The 16699-nt window shown below is 39.2% G+C and overlaps 1 protein-coding gene across 5 annotated transcripts; it reads right to left on the reverse strand.

Annotated features, from left to right (window-relative positions):
* Positions 1 to 843: 843 nt before the first annotated feature.
* lypla2 (lysophospholipase 2) lies at positions 844 to 16530 on the reverse strand. Of its 5 annotated transcripts, none has more exons than XM_017307488.1 (9): positions 12476 to 13848; positions 10962 to 10993; positions 5238 to 5303; positions 5120 to 5167; positions 4891 to 4961; positions 3871 to 3944; positions 3679 to 3780; positions 3416 to 3586; positions 844 to 2607 (listed from the first exon to the last, which is right to left on the reverse strand). In XM_017307488.1, the coding sequence occupies exons 1-9, from the start codon at positions 12632 to 12634 to the stop codon at positions 2557 to 2559; spliced, it is 774 nt and encodes a 257-aa protein (XP_017162977.1). In that variant the 5' UTR covers positions 12635 to 13848; the 3' UTR covers positions 844 to 2556. The 5 variants fall into 5 exon arrangements, with proteins under 5 accessions (XP_017162977.1, XP_008421105.1, XP_008421104.1 ...); XM_008422883.2 differs by lacking the exon at positions 844 to 2607 and adding an exon at positions 16427 to 16450 and having other exon boundaries at positions 2979 to 3586; positions 12476 to 12568; XM_008422882.2 differs by lacking the exon at positions 844 to 2607 and adding an exon at positions 16464 to 16524 and having other exon boundaries at positions 2980 to 3586; positions 12476 to 12568.
* Between the last annotated feature and the right edge of the window lie 169 nt (positions 16531 to 16699).

The raw sequence follows: 16699 nt of genomic DNA on the forward strand, positions 1-16699 counted from the left end.
AAAAGTTTTCATTAATTACTTTTCTTCTGTGTTTTTGTTTGTTTGTTTTTGAATAAACTATTTTAAATCAAGCAAAAACAGACATTCTCTTGTTATTTCATTTTTTTGGATCGTTTATTTCGCAGAAAGCTGTTTAGGGAACAAAATGAGCAGAGAGACCATCAGTCTCACCTCAACATGTCTTCTTAATGCTCATCATCATCATCAGACAAAGAGGATGAGATGACGATGAAAAAGATCGACAACATTAACAAAACAATCAAAGAAGGAAAAGGAAAAAGAAACGACATAAAAAAATACAGGAACAGATTCCAAACAAAGAAATCCAAAAAACGGCTGGGATCAAAGACTGAGACGGAAATATGGAAACACTAAAGGAGACGAGAAACATTCATTGACTTGTGAACAATCAAAACTGACATCTTTGAGATCAGAAGACGTCGCCCCAACAGAAAAAACTAAAACCTAAACTGTTCCTCTCCACGGAGATTAAAGAGTTTCAGGCCAATTCTAAAAACCTTAACTGGAGTTTAACTTGAGATCTTTATTCTGTCGCTCTGTTAGCAGGTTACAGCAGAAGGAAAAATGAGAATTTCTGGATTTTCTCTGGGATTAAAAGGTCTGGAACTCTGTAACGCCTTGGCATCATGGATGGATATGAAGAGGGAGGATAAAATCTGCTCCAACATAACTGGGAATGATGGGAGGCGCAGTGAAGCGACTGGTGATGTGCAGTCTGTGCGGGTCTCATGTTCCCGTTCTCCTGTGATTTTCGGAAAAATCAAAGTCTGACACAGAATCAACATGAAGGTTTTACAGCTCTGAAAGAAACAGGCTGGCAGGAACAGTCATCCATTTGCTTTATTTCACTTGGATTACGTTTTACACAAGTCACTTCATTTTCTCACATTTAAAAATAGGAAAAGCATCAGTTCCTGGGACTCTGTGTGTGTGTGTGTGTGTGCGTGTGTGTGTGTGTGTGTGTGCGTGTTAAAAGACCCAGACAGGCTGCAGAATGTGGAATGGATGCAGTGGTGGAAAACCAGCTCTCCCAGTAACCGAGTCGGACACACAGGAGCTTCGTTATAAAAGGCCTTTTCAGACATCATTAACGGGAACAGCGCAGGACGAGAGTATTCACGCCAGGTTAGCCGCTAAGCTAACAGGTCAGAGGTCAAATCATACGCAAACAGATTAATCCACACCAATACATTAACATTTTGATCCTTTCAAGCCTGTAAACAAACCACTTAAAAATAATCTACTAAACTATGATTTATGCTTTTGTTTTGTAGAGAAGTATTTTCATAAATGATATTAAAGGTCAGAAGATCGCTCAGATTTGGTTTTGTTTTGATCGCAACGCCCATTTGGGTTGGCTGACTGCTATTACACAGGACAGACCGTGACCGCTGATCAAACCTCTGGTATGTAGTCTTTATTAGTCAGTTAATCACATTTTCATGCAGTTATTTATGAGCAGAGTGAAAAAATTAAAATAATCTGTTGGGCAGGTCAAACAGACAGTTCTGTTTGGTGCCAAAAACAAGAATTAATATGTTGTTTTATCTGTTATTTTCCAATATTTTTAATTAATTTTCCTTTCTTCATTACTATTTTTTGTTATTTCTCAAAAGGAAGCCAAGATCTCACATTCACTGATTTCTGATCCCCAGAGGGATCTCACTAGGAATCCTTTTAGGAAACCTGCAGCGTTTCTTGCTATTAAAATCATAATAAATTAAAAAGGAGTTTAAGTTTTTCTTTCCAAGCTGCTGTTTCTGCTCAAACAGATAGCAGACAGTCAGGGTCATCAGTACGCAGGTTGCAGGTGTTTAAAATGAACAAATTTAGGAGCTACGAACGAATACTGCAGATTTTGATGTGGGAATGTGACCAACATTGCTGCATATTTCATACCTGAAATGGTTTTCATCAGATTTTGATCTGATTTTACATCCTTTAAATAAAAATGTGCTGTTGTTTTTTTTAATGCAAACAGCTTTAGTCGTTTATAAAGGCTGTCAGAATGTCTGAAAAGAGTTCAAACATATTCTATGTCCTTTCACTTCCTATAAAACCTGCAGCTAATGCTCTAAAGGTGGAGAAGCAAAAGCTGTTTGTAAACATCCGACCAGTCTGACAGCGCCCCCAGCAGGTCGGATGATGCGACTCAGACTCATCGCTGGTTTTCCAGTAACTCAAATGGAAGTGTGGCAGTGAGGCGATGAGTGATACAAGCTGATAAAAGGAAACAAGATGAGGTAAAAAAAAAAAAAAAGGAAAAGAAGAGAGGCAACAGATGGAGGATTTAAATTAAAAAAGGGGGAATGTGCAGCGAGAGTTTCTCCCTCCGAACGCCGAGACTCGACAAGTTGGACTGTATGAAGAGCGCTGTTCAGCTCTGAGGATTAAATTACCTGTTAAATGTGTGTGTGTGTGTGTGTGTGTGTGTGTGAGGAGGTGGGGGGTTCTCATGGCTGTTTCCTGCAGGAGAGCAGATCAGGGGTCAGAGGTCAGTGTCTCGGAGGGCGTCACAGTCGGAATGAGGTGAGGTCAAATCCGAGGCAAATACTTCTCAATAAATTCCCTTACAGCCAACATTTCCTAAAAGAGATCAGAGCAGATTAATAATTAGTTAATAAATAATAATCTCAGAGAAGTAAAATCTTCTAACGTTCGTTTCCATCCGATCATCACCAGCAGGGACGACAGATTCTTTTTGTTCTCCGCTTTTCCAGGGTGGAACGATCACAAAACAAACGTCTACAAAGATTTATAAGAACAAGAACTGAAAGCTCAAAATATCTGACTGACATAGAGCTTTATGTTTCATAATCACACCAAAGAGTCGCCTTCCTGATGATGACGACCGGATTACAGATGCACCGATCTGATATCAATATCTGTATCAGTCCTGATATTGAAGAAAATTCTAGATCAGGTATCAGTGACAATGAGTTTGATCCATAAGGGAAGATCTATTCAGTCTATTTCTATGCTTCCTGCTTTATTATTTATTTTACATTATATTTAGAATTCCTGATTTAACTTTCTGAAGCATTTGAGAAAAGTTTTGTTGTTTATTTTCACGTTTGACTAAGTTAGTCAATCTAATGTTTTTGTCACCTTATTATTTATTTTACATTGACTGTTTTCTCCTAATTTAACTGACTGAACAATTGAAAGTTGTTTCTCCATGTTTGACCAAGCTTGTGAAGCTCTTGGTGTATTTCAGTGTGCTGTACTACTGCAGAGTTATCAAATTCATTTGTAATTCAGTAAATTTATGTGTGTGTTTAAAATAAACACAGACATGTGTTCTTCTGTATCGGATCAGCCAATATCAAATCTTAGATATCGGTATCGGAGGTAAATCGGTGCGTCCCCAGACTGCAGTAAGAAGCAGACGTACCTCAGGACAGGAGGAGTGCTGGACGCCTGGGTAGGTTTTAAAGGTGACCATCTGAGGGTTAACTATGTATTTGAGCTTCTCTGCTGTCATGGCGCCGAACTGCGCAGGCACCATCATGTCCATCTCTCCGTGGCACTGCAGGATCGGGATGTTCTTGTTGCCGCTCGACGCCTGTGGGAACAGAAGACCCACAGTGGTTCCACCTGAGCAACAGAACCGGCGCAGAACGTGACGGGGCGGCTCCAGCCGGAGCCACGACGTACCGAAGGGAAACTCTTGTGAAGAGGGAGCCAGCAGCTGAGGGCCACCACGCCGGCCAGCTGGTGCTGGCAGGTCAGAGCGGTGTATAAGGACAAAGCGCCACCCTGAGGTGGGGAGGAGGAACGACAACAAAACGTTTACTACAACTGGTCTGGTTTAAGAACAAACAGAATCAATGTGAGCCGCTATCTGACCTGAGAGAATCCACCGATGATTATACGGTGAGGAGGAATCCCGTTTCTGGCCTCATGTTCAATTATGGCCTTAACTGGAGACAGAAACAAAATCATTCAGTGACGGGAGAAATGAAGGAGTCAAATTTGAACTAGTTAAAATAATACCAGAATAAAGTTGTAATAATACAAGAAAAAAAAAAAGAGAATAAAGCTGTACTAGAATAAAGTCATATTACCTGAAGAAAGTCGTAATAATATAAGTCGTACAAGAATAAAGTAATAATATAAAAATAAAGTCATAATATTACAAGACAAAAAGACATAGGAACATAAAGACATAATGGTCATAAAGCTTCCAAGCTAACGAGTTCAGAGCAGAGCAGCCCTCCGCCACCGCTCCCCCACTGAGCTCCTTCAGACTAGCCAGCAGCAATTAGCAAACACCTGGTGGAGCTGCTGAGCTCATGATAGGAGGTACTTCTCAGTGAGAAATCAGAGGAGCCATGTTGGTATGGCTTCCTGAGGCAGAGTTTTTAGAGACAGAGGCCCAATTTCAAGAAGTTAAATCAGGAAGTCAAATTTCTTTTAAGTCATATTTGATATATACATATATAAAAACTGAAAGTAACATAGTTTCTTAATTGAGGTATGAAAAGGCACTATGTGCCTGAGAAACACATAATACTTTGACTCAAGACCTTGTCTAAATCAATAAACAAGGTTTCTGACCCATTTCTAAAACACCATCTGTCATTTAAGGAAAGCTGCTCATTTCAACAAACTGGATCCATCAACACCACCCTGGACTCTGTGGTGATTCAGCCCATCACGTCATTATTATTATTATTATTATTATGATTGCTGCAGTGTTGTGGTGAGGTAATCCTCTTTCCACTGCTGACAGTTCCCCTTATTAAACTGCTGCAGTCGACCAATCAGAAGCGTGGCAGAAAGCGCCACTTTGCGAGCTATTTCAGGCTGGCTTTAGAGGTGAGGGTGGTTGTTTTGTTTCAAACGGCACGCTGCGTTCAAACTCACTGTTTTCTGCAGCCTTTTTGATTCCGACTTCGTCCTCTGGAGCGTCGGGGCTCAGACCCATGAGGTCGAACCTGCGCACACAAAACCGGAGTCAAGAAAAACAACAACAGATCAATACTCACAATCGCACTATTGTCAAGGGCAACATGGGAGCCTATTGTGGTTTCCAGGGAAACAAAGGCAGCCAGTTCTGAGCTGAGAGGCGGTGGCGTTCATCAGAGCTACTCACCACGCGGGCATCAGGGACCTCATGTTGAGAGTGACGGGGATTTTAGGCCTGTGGGGGGAAAAAGGCGTCAGGGGGGGCAGAACAGCAGTTCAGGTAAGATAAACGGCAGCAGGCTTACGCGTGAGGGCAGATAAACTTGACGTGAGGCAGCCGGATCCCCGTCAGAGAGTCGGCCCAGCCGTGCCTGATGGAAAACAGGAAGCAGATAAAAAATAAATACAACAACAAACAAATCTGGCTCATAAAAAAAGAAAAAGGATTTTTACACTTTTGTAAATTTGTACAGAGTTCTGACTGAGGAAAACACTGAATACATTTTAGACAAATGGACTCAAAGCCACAGTTAGGAGATTAAAATAATCCTCAAAGGACCTTAGATAATATTTAATTAATGTTTTTATATTGTCATATTTTTAATTTCTTTGCAGTATGACTTTGCATTTGTTGCCAATATCATGTTTTATTGTTTTATATTAATACAATTCCACTTCTTAATAGTTTTAGAAAGCTTTTAGTAAAACTCATTAAGGACAAGTGCTGCAAATTATATAATAAGTACCATGATGTACCATGATGCAGGCATGGGACGGCTGTGTTTGTCTCCATCAAATAAACCAAATAAATAAATAAATAAAATAAATGTGCTTTTCTTCCTATTTATAAATTCCAGCTAATTTTAATAATAATAAAAAAGAAGCATTAAAGAGTCACAATAAAAACTAATCGGATATTTTGCAATTTTTGGTTAAAGACCTTGTTTTTTTACTACAATTATTTAAAAAATGCTATCGATTTTTCTCTGAAAAGTCAATAATTATTGCAACAAAGTTGCAAAGCTTCAACAGTGGGGGTGGGCTGCTGTTAACGTCACATTGTTAACATTAATGAAGCAGATATAACCTGGTCAGTGAGTCTGTCTTTAAATGATTAAATCAATCAGCAAAAATTAAAGAGATACATTCAAATTCAGGGTTGCACAGTGGCGCAGTTGGTAGAGCTGTTGCCTTGCAGCAAGAAGGTCCTGGGTTCGATTCCCGGCCTGGAGTCTTTCTGCATGTTCTCCCTGTGCTTGGTGGGTTTTCTCCGGGTACTCCGGTTTCCTCCCACAGTCCAGAAACATGACTATCAGGTTAACTGGTCTCTAAACTCTCTGTAGGTGTGGTTGTGTGTGTGCACAGTTGGTTGTCCTGTCTGTCTCTGTGTTGCCCTGTGACGGACTGGCGACGTGTCCAGGGTGACCCGCCTCTCGCCCATTGACCACTGGAGATGGATACCAGCACCTCTCGCAACCACCTTAGGGAAGATTATGCAAGATAATGGATGGATGAAGAAAGTTCTCCTGAATCAGTGCTTATGTCTTCCCAAACCACCAATCGGTTGTGGCAGATGGACGTTCAAAGTGAGTCCAGTTCTGGTTCTGCTGGAAGTTTCTTCTTGTTACTGGGGAGTTTTTCCCTCTTTACTGTTGCTACATCCTCATCCAGGAGGAGTGAATGGTGGAAGTCAATCTTTTTAATTTCCTTAGACAGAAAACCAATAATCTAAACTTGGTGGATTGTTTGATAACTGGGATCAACTAGATTTGATTTAATTGACTTGGAAAGTGTATGATTGAATTGAAAGGACTTTTTTTGGTAAAGTGCATCGAGTCGACGTGTTGTGAACTGGTGTTTCTCGTCTTCTAGCTTCAATCAAATAAAATAAAAAAAAAGCTGAAAAAAAGTCTGACAGACAAAAACGACAAAATAAAAAGGTCCAAAAACTGACATCTGAATCCGTTTAAAAGTTCCTTTCGGGGTTCAGTTCAAAATGGGAATCAATCAGAAAGTACAATAGGGGAAAAAAGCTTACCACAACGCATGCAGGTCCATAATTATTCATACCCCAGCCAGATTAAGATTTAGGGTTAATTTTAATTGTACCAACTGGAAGTAATAACATTTGCTCAGAGTAAACAATGCAAACAGCTGCTTGGCAATTAAAGAAAGCATTTAACTGCTGCATTATCAATTTGTGTTCACCATGAAATAATCATAACATGAATCTTTTTTTTTTTTTTGGTAACCCATTCAGGTGATTTTGAGTGATCTGCAAACAGAAACAGACTTATGTCTACATTTAAACTGCCAGGGGTTTGAATATTTTTTGGATTAGCTGTAAATGTACTGATGTAAAAAAAAAAAAAAGTTAACTTTTCTGTTATTCAGGCTCTGACCAAAGCTGTCAGTAGTTATGAAAGTGTCAAAAATTATCCAGAACACTTGAAATATGGACAAGATCATTTATGAAACATTTAATTTTTAAAAATGACACAATGTTTGTATTAATCTACTAAAAGGCTAAAAAATGTCAAATTTAGTCGCAATAGATCTCCAATAATTGTTGATAAATACCAAAAGGTAAATACCAGATATTTACTATGGGATTTTAATATTTCCGTAGATATTAAAGCTGAAAGATACATTACCTTTTTTAAAAACAGGATGTTTACATGTCTTCTCCAACTTCTGGGTTTTCAAACTAGGATCCCATCAGAGGTGATCCTCATGCCAAAAAACAGAAAACCCACCAAGTCTGGGGTTTCACAAAAAATAAAAACATAAAAACTCTTCAGCAGCGGTCAACTGTCCACACTGACAAATGTATGAATTTTAATTCCAGAGTAAAAGATTTGATTCAGATTCTTTAAAAATTAAAATAAAAAAATGAAACAACCCTTTATTTGAAGGCCCTTAACTGTGCTTAGAGGCCAAAGCTGGCAGTAAAATTATTTTTTATCACATAGGGTGGAAAGTTAAAATCCAAACTGCTTTTCAATGTTTATAAATTCAGTTTGGCTTTATTCAGTTTATATTCTGACCATATTATTATCTGGGATGTTAAACTACGAACAGGAAACTGCAGCTTCTAACCTACTCCACTCTGAAACCTGAGTGAAATAAAGATTGTTTTCTGGACATGATGGCCAGTAAGGACCCTGTGAAGATCCGACTGCAGTCCAGAGTTTTATAACGGTACCAAGCAGCAAGGACAATACTCCTCCCACTCAAAAGGTGGCGCTAAACACATATAAGGTGTCAGATCATGAGCAGAAGAACAACGACGTCTTCTCATTTAAGAACAAGCATCTGCTGCTTTAACCAGAGAGGATGATTTATCCCTCAGGAACAAGGTATAAAATAACTGCCAATATTTTGGTGAGAAATTGATATTTGTGCGTTATTTTCTCCTCATCGGAGTAGACCATTACAAGAAGCACATCATCACCCCAGCAATTAGCATTGTTGTCCAGCAGATATTCAAAATGGTGTCACACAAACAACCGAGGAATCCGACATTGTTGTTTAGTCAAAGTGTGGCAGTATGAAACTAGAGGTGCAAAGAGAGACTTCCTCATTAAATACGGACACCATGATGCTCAGTAGCTAAAAACACCGTACTGAGTGTTTTGTTTATGGTTAAGGTAAGACCACTCAAGCAATGAACAAAAGATAATTGTTAACGAAAAACAATAATTCTTGATGTATAATGGGTTCTACCATCTATCCAGACAGAACTCAGCGCTGCTCATTAAGCACAAAGGATGCTGACTGTGATCAAGTTGTTTTGCCTTCGAAAAACTGTTTTACATTTTCAGACACATATGCTACAGTAAAGAAACTTCATCTTCTTGGTAAATCACTCACTGTATTGAGTCTAACTCAAAATTGGCTAATAATGACATTTACATGCAGAACCGTATGAAACTTGAGTGCTAAGCATGCGTGTACAACAGGTCACAACATGGCAACTTGGTGAAAAGAAAAAGATCAAACCGAGTTCATGTAAACTGGAGAACGTCAAAACTAGAGCAGTTCTCACAGTAAGAGAAAGAAAAGATGGACGATCCTCAAAGAACGTAGGGCCAGACAGAAACGTCATCAAGTCCGTTGTTGAGATCCAGAAAAATCACTAAACTACGGCTAATAAATGAGCTGCTAACGAATGCTAAGTGCTACATGCAAAGAGCTCACTCAGCTGCTAAAAGGTACAATTTTCTCCCTCTTTGCAAAAGACGAACGTTTGATGGTTTTTAGTACAGAATGTGGCATATTATACACGGTTTTAGATTAGAAATATCTGTTTTACAAAAATTATTTTCATACTTCAAACTTGAGACTGAAAGTGATGTGCAACATAGTCAATTTTTAAAGGTTAATATGAAATGTTTTATTTCTGATCCGCTTTTGAACTTAAAGTTTTCATACAAAGTGATGTTTGATTTGCACTCCATTTTAAGCAATAAAAGTTTGTATTAAAAGAACAAATTTAAGTTGTTTTCAAAAAGAAAATGTATGTTTTCACTCCTGTGCATTTAAAACCGAGTGTCAGAGAAATAAGAGGTAAACTAAAGATGAAAACCGCTGCAGAGGGTCACATCTGGACCGTGCTGGTCGGTGTGTTAACACAGGACCGGTTACTGCAGTCAAGGCTTGGACAGTTTTCTGAGTGATTGTGACGCTTCTGAATAAAACGGATTCAAAAACGGTCACAAGGCACCACAGCTTGACACGTGTGCCGCCACAAAGAGGCAGCTGATGGGGCTTGTTGCCCTTAAGATGGCAGTAATTTAGTAAAGTCATAGTTGAGCTGTAATTTGTGGGACTAAATTCAAAGAACAAAAATTTTTTTTGGGAACAAAATATCCCAAACAGTAACCGCAGCCTCGTGAGGAGAATAATAAACTCTTAACATTCAGGCAAGAGCAAGCTGGTTGAAGCTGCTCCGACTCAAAGATCATAAGACATTTCATAAATGTGTGGAAAAGGTCACAAGCACAGTGGAGGCATTGAGCTCTTCCAGTAAACACCGACTCAATTAAACGAAGCGTTACAGTCAATAAAATCACAGACCTGCTGGGAATGAGCGATTCTGAAAGCGGATACCAGAGTTCAATGGAGTGATCTGCTGTACACCAGTCAGCAAACTAAAGAGAAGCGAGTGTGAGCAAACAGCCGGAGCGACTGAGAAACTTCACTGAATACTGAACTGCATGTGTATGTGGTCATTAGTCCAACTTTGAACCCAGGAAACCCGCACAGACCCAACGTGATCGTTTTACTGCCAGTATTTCTTCTGTTATCACCTTGCTGCAGGAAAATGGTGGAATCAGAATTGAGGTTTAGGAATAAACGTTAAAGGTTTGTCCTGATGGAACCAGTTTGTCTTTATTATAGTCACTTTCAACTCCAAATAGTATTTTATGGCACAAAACAAAGCCATAGGAGGTTCAGAAAGGTTACAGTTATCACTTCACGACGATTCACAGAAAAATACATCTAGAAATGAAAAGGATACATGGTCTGAAAGAACAACTGGATCACACCGGGGTGACCTTTCTACACTAATGGCAATACAAAGTAAAAAAAAAAGAAAAAAAAGTATCGACTTAATTATAAAACTAATCAATTAAATGGATAAAATGATGCAACAGATTCAACTTAAATACAATAATTGTGACTCAANTGTGTGTGCATGGTTGTTTGTCCTGTGTGTCTCTGTGTTGCCCTGCGACAGACTGGTGACCTGTCCAGGGTGACCCCACCTCTCGCCCGGAACGTCAGCTGGAGAGGCACCAGCAACCCTCCCAACCCCACTAAGGGACAAGGGTGTAAAGAAAATGGATGGATGGATGGATGGATGGATTCAAGTTCAAAAATATTAGATTTTTGAATTTGTAACAGCGTTACTCCAAGGTGCTGCCACCCTGAGTGGTTTCACAGCCTTTCTATGCCTGAAGGGACTTAAAATGGCTGAGTGGAAAGAAAATTCATGAGAGAATAAAAACATGTGAAGTGCTCACCCTGTGTCTCCTAATCCATGAAGGAAGATCACCTGCAGCACAGACAGAAAAACATCCTGAATCCCAAACTGTAACCTTTTAAGCTTCCCAGCAGATAAAACCATCAATGCACTGGATTGGACATCGCCTTGTAGCCTGCAGGTGCCATTACTATGCATTGAGTCATGTTCATCAATATCGCCATATTTATAACAATCATAAATCACGAGTAGTCCAGTTTTTGTCGCTTATTAAACTTATCGAAATTATACCACAACAAAGGGAAAATAACATAAAAAAGGGTACAAACAATTCAGAATCAGTCCTTTTCTCTCACTCGCTGCGTCGGCTTTACTACACGACGCGTCGTGGCAACTGAATGACAACAACCCCGCCAGCCGACCGAGCAGAGATAACGTTCAAGCTTAACAGGAACGCCAAGCCTAAAAACACACAAATGTTTCCCCCACACAAAAAAATTAACACAAACCCCCCAAAACGGAACATCTAGTCCGTTACAATGTTATGTTTTGAAACTTGGTGTTTATGTTGCAATTATTGATAAGTGTTTGAATGAACATGAGCAGTGGTTAATCAACTAGTTTAAACACCTGATCTGCTTTTTACCTGTCAGAAGAGAGTAGATGTGTGGGTCGCCTAACCGAAACACACCGAATTCCGCAGAGCGTGTTTATGTTACTGTAACCTGGTTGTAATTCTCTTTTATTATAATTACACAAAATGTCTTCTTTTGGTTATTTGTCTTGTTCCTTATCTTACTGAAACACCTCTGTCATTGTTTTAACCGTGTTATTTTAAGATCGGAAGCCCCTCCCTTTTATTTCTTCTTCTGTGGTATTGTCTTTAAATTGTTTGCGCCCCTTAGCCCCTCCCCTTTTGACATGTTGTCCTGCGGGAGAGGTGTGTGCTTTTCATTTTTCCATCTAAATACATTCAGTTTATTTATAGATCTATTAAGTTAATTTTTATTTTATACTTTTGTTTGGTGTAGGACTTGGAGCGGGCGGCCTATAACACGGTTGTTTTGTCTGCATTTTCGTCAGAAATAAACCGAGAATCATCCGCTTGAAAGAAACTGTGTCACGGTCCATTCACTCAAAAACCAGCACAACGCCGAAAAGGATCCGGTTACACTACGGCTGTCAAAGCTAAGCTAGCATGACTGACCTACTTTCCACTTTGTCCACATTTTTAATTAAAACGTTTTACTGACCAGTGAAATGCGACACTCTTGGCTCTTGAGGTGCTGACAATTAATAGTAAAACATGGCGTCTCTTTTTCAGATTATTTGCGTGATTGTATCATTTTTTCCGATAGTCCTGACTCATAGAATACCAAGGCGCATGCGTGGCGAACGACAGTCACGTGATGCCCAATTCAGTAATAACAATGGAGAAAATATGTCAATGTTTGATTTATCGGAGCTTCTAGCTGCTCCTTGGTATCGGTACTTGCCAGTCCAGCAGAAAAATGCTGAGTCAAGCAGAGTTCAGGAACATTAGGCTGGACTCACCGCCGCAGTCTCCTTCTGTGTCCCGGACACCGTCACAGCCTCGGCTAGCAGCGGCACAGACATGTTGTTGCCACACATACACTGTAGGGGGTGCTGTAAGCAGGAGATGACACAAAGATCAGCAGCCTGCGGGTCAAACACAGGATTTACGTGAAACATCAGGAATCGTCATGATATATCGGCATTAGCMTCGATCGCTATTTGACGTTTTCTAATAAGTGAAACTGGTGGGCCAATATTAATAATCAATGTTTCTTTCTATCTTGTGCCGTTTATGTCTCTGGAGGGGATTGGACATAAGACTTTTAAAGACTAAATGTAATTTTAATGACTAAATGTAATTTAAGGCTTGTATCATGACAGAAATGTACGAACTTTGTCCAGCTAACTGGGGATACATTTGCACTTACCCCATGATAGGCTCCAATCTATCCCCACAGCATGATGATACCACCACCATGTATCAAACAGCTAACCTCTTAGATCTTCATTAATACAAAAGTTCAAATTACAGGACTGCATTTCTTATTTAGATTGAATTTATTTAAAAGGAATCATGTAAAAGGGACTGAATATAAAAAACTTTTTACTTAATACATTATAATTTGATTAATGTTTATTTTTGCATTTGAAACGTGACAAAACAAGGAAGTTTCAGTAGCTATGAAGTGCTTGGAAGTCTGAGCAATCAGGAAGTTTTACAGTAAAAGCTCTAGGACGACATGAGGACAGGAAGGAAGGAAAACAGAAAGGTCAGACGGCGCGCTGCCTCATCAGTAAACAGACGAGGAGACGAAGGAATGTCGCAAACGCCAAGCTTAACGTTCAACCTTTTGCTGTTGAAATTCCATGGCTGCTCTGAAGCAGAACTGGAAACACGTGACTGGATAAATGAGTAATAGATGAGCAATACATGGAGAAAGAAAGAGGAAGTGTTGGGACATAAAAATCAAATGGCTTAGATTCTCAGTTAGCTTCAAATCACTTAATCTGGGGATAAAATGTCTTTAATTCTCAAGACTTAATTCTAGGTGAGTAGAGAAAACGCCTCAAGCAACTTTAGCTGACGAGAACAACATCCATCTATTTGAATATTTTCAGCTGCAGCAAAAATACTAAACTACATCAGCACACTAAAAAAACTATTCAACAAGTCTGTCGCAATAAAGCAATAAATCGGTTAGAACGAGCTCAATAAACTCCACTTTCAAGATTTATATATTTTTAACTGGATGATAAAGTCTCCAGTCTGGTGTTTGGCCTCAACTAACCTTTTTTAAGGACAACTTTGTTTACAGAGACTTCATAATTCATTTTATTTATTTTGGATATTTGAAAGTTCTAGTGTTAAACATTCGTTATAATTTAACATTTATTAATCTTTGAGAATAAGTTCTTGCATTTTTATGCCATTTCCATTATATCACTCAAAACAACATTATCTTTTATTGCAATAACTTCTGGGACAATTTATTAAAAATTGTTATTGCGACAGGCCTAATTATTACAGTATATTAATGTAAATCCAGTTTTTAATACATGTTTTAATACTTTTTAACTTTTGTGTTGACCTACATACTTTATGCTACCATTACATCTAAATTTACCCATTGTGGGAAAATTAACAATATTTTAAACTTAATGTTTAAATATTTTAAGCTGAATTTAATTCAAAAAGTGTGACTTTTTGATAAAATATTTCATTTTAATCTCACCTGACGTAAATCACGCCTACATAATATTAAATCAACCAGTTTTTTAGGCTTGAGATTATTAAAAAAACATCACATTTAAGCTTTGGAGAACAAATCCAGTCCGACTTAAACAGCAGAAAGTTCGGCTCTGCCTCCTAAAGAGGCAGCGTTCTGGTCCGACACTCAGACTGAATAAAAACAAATAGAAGTGAGTGACAGAGGAAAAATGAAATGGCTCTGAAAGTCTGAGGTTGTTAGCGCGAGGCGCGCTGGTCAGCAGATTCATGGCGTCTGTCGTCGCTGTGTGGGATTTCTCTAAGAAACATCGGATCGCTCTGAGCTTCTGGAGGAGGATGCTGGGTAAAAATAGCTTCAGCATCTGCTGGGATTCAGACTCTCAAACCGACCGGATCTGATGGACTTTCTGTTTGCTCCACAAAGTGCTTCATGTTTCAGCTGACATGTTTTTACCATCCTCTCGCTGGAAGGAAAATCTGGTTTTAAATATCATCTAGATTTCATATGAATCCCAGAGATAACTAAAAATAATAATATGTGGATTGATTCATAAACTAGACAGATGTTTTTCATGTTTTCATCCGAGTGTCAATGGCTTTTCTACGCAATTTTTCACTCCAAAATTCCAGATTTTTCCAGACTCATATTACTCAGTCTTTCATATTAATCATTTTAAAATATAAATTACTAAACTTAACTATAAATTTACTGCAGAAATTTCTACAAGACCCAAGTTTTAAATAATAATGACATATTTGGCAAAAATAGAAAAAACTGGAAGGGAGGAAAGAAATAAGCAAAGAATGCAAAAAAGAAAGTAAGGAAAGGAGACAAGAAAAGGAGACAGAAAAACAAATGAGACAAGAAGAACGAAAGGAAAAGAAGGAAAAGGCAAAAAAAGAGCAAAAGACAGATGGAAAGAGTGAAAGAAAGAATGAGAGAAAGAAAGAGCAACAAAAAAAGACAGGAAGAAAGAGTGAAAGAAAGGGTGAAAGAAAATAATTTATGGAAGAAAATGGATATTATTCCATTAATAATTAAGTAAGGAAAGAAAATGGATATTTGGATTTAGGTAATGGAAATGTATTAACACAGATTAACACAAACACAGATAATTTCCATTCTCTTATTTTCTGTTATCATATAAAAATTAACATCAAAAATTCACCGTTTTCTAGACTGAACAGTAACACTGAGTAAAACTATAGCATCGTGCAGAACAACCGGATAAAAACAGACTGTTGTGTTTATTTCTGGGTTAACTTCAGTCGCCGCTTATCGACCAGAGACCATTTCCAACACGCACCAGGAAATCTGTGCAACTCTGAACGAGGAAGAGAGAGAGCTGCACTAAAGCTGGTAGTGAAAGTGCAAAAATATGGAAAATATTCATCTAAATGGAGGAAAATGAGCCAAATTAAGAAGAAAACCAGTTTGGAGAACTGAATCTAAAACACAACAGGAAATTATGTAGAATTACGCATTAGTTGCTCATTCAATATTGTTTTTATTGGTTTTACTTTATCTTCTAAATGTGTTGATTATTTTTCACTGGTCTGATTTAATTCAATAAACGCAGCAGAGATCAGAAAACCACGAGGTCTCTCCTTCCTGCGTGACTTCAATTACACTGAACAGAAAAACACAGCAGAGGTGCTGCAGTCAGACACTGATCCCAGATCAGCAGCAGGATCATCGATATGCGGCACACAGCGACAGGTTCCCCCCCCCATCCAGCTGCTGCTACGGGTCGGGGGGCCCCTGCGGCTCCTCCAGCAGCTGCTGGGGCCCCTGGCCTCACCATTAGCGAGTTAAAAGTGATTTTCATCTGATTTGAATGAGTTAGCATCGAAGGAGGAAACGGCTGTCGATGGGTAGCAGAAACAATGAATGGCCGCAGTTCGGCTTTAATTCTCGCTGGAGGTGGAACACAAAGCCCCAACTGCCCCAAAAATCCACTCGGAGCGACTCCCAGCCCCACTGCGGGCTTTAATCCCGCTTTATCCGCCGCACACACACATTGCTAAACCGGGTTAGCAAGAGGAAGATCCGCCACACACATACAATATCGAGTGTATTGTCCTCTGCCGGTGCCTTCTTCCATCCCCCCCTCCGTCCCCAGGACCGGAACCATATTTAATTTTTGACCTCTTTTTTTGACCAGCAGCCCAGAAAACCCCTTAAATGAAATATCTCGTCAGCTTCGTTTAGAACCAGAATAAAGCGTTTAAAAACACACCCGCGGCCCGCTAGCCCGCTCAGATTCACACACTCACCGCTTGCTGTCCCAGTTCACGACGGGGCGGAACTTCCGGTACTCTGCGCACTGTAAGAGGAGGCGGGGCCAGCAGCTGACGTCACACACAAACCACAGCCCACATTTACGTTTTAGGGTTTTAATGGTTTACTTTTTAAAAACTAAAAATCGATTTAAATAAATAAATTGAAACAAGCCAGAAGAAACGGCCCGGTTCAGTACATATTTTGGTCATTTGTCTTTATAAGAAACCAA

Source organism: Poecilia reticulata, linkage group LG11 (genome assembly GCF_000633615.1).
Source record: "Poecilia reticulata strain Guanapo linkage group LG11, Guppy_female_1.0+MT, whole genome shotgun sequence".
Taxonomy (NCBI): domain Eukaryota; kingdom Metazoa; phylum Chordata; class Actinopteri; order Cyprinodontiformes; family Poeciliidae; genus Poecilia; species Poecilia reticulata.

Coding starts and splice junctions, on each gene's coding strand:
- lypla2 (XM_008422879.2), bottom strand. CDS start 12,634: ATGTTTCACGTAAATCCTGTGTTTGACCCGCAGGCTGCTGATCTTTGT. Junction 5,304..10,961: donor CATGGATTAGGAGACACAGG/GTGAGCACTTCA, acceptor GTTTTCCATCAG/GCACGGCTGGGCCGACTCTC. Junction 3,781..3,870: donor TCATCGGTGGATTCTCTCAG/GTCAGATAGCGG, acceptor TCCCCACCTCAG/GGTGGCGCTTTGTCCTTATA.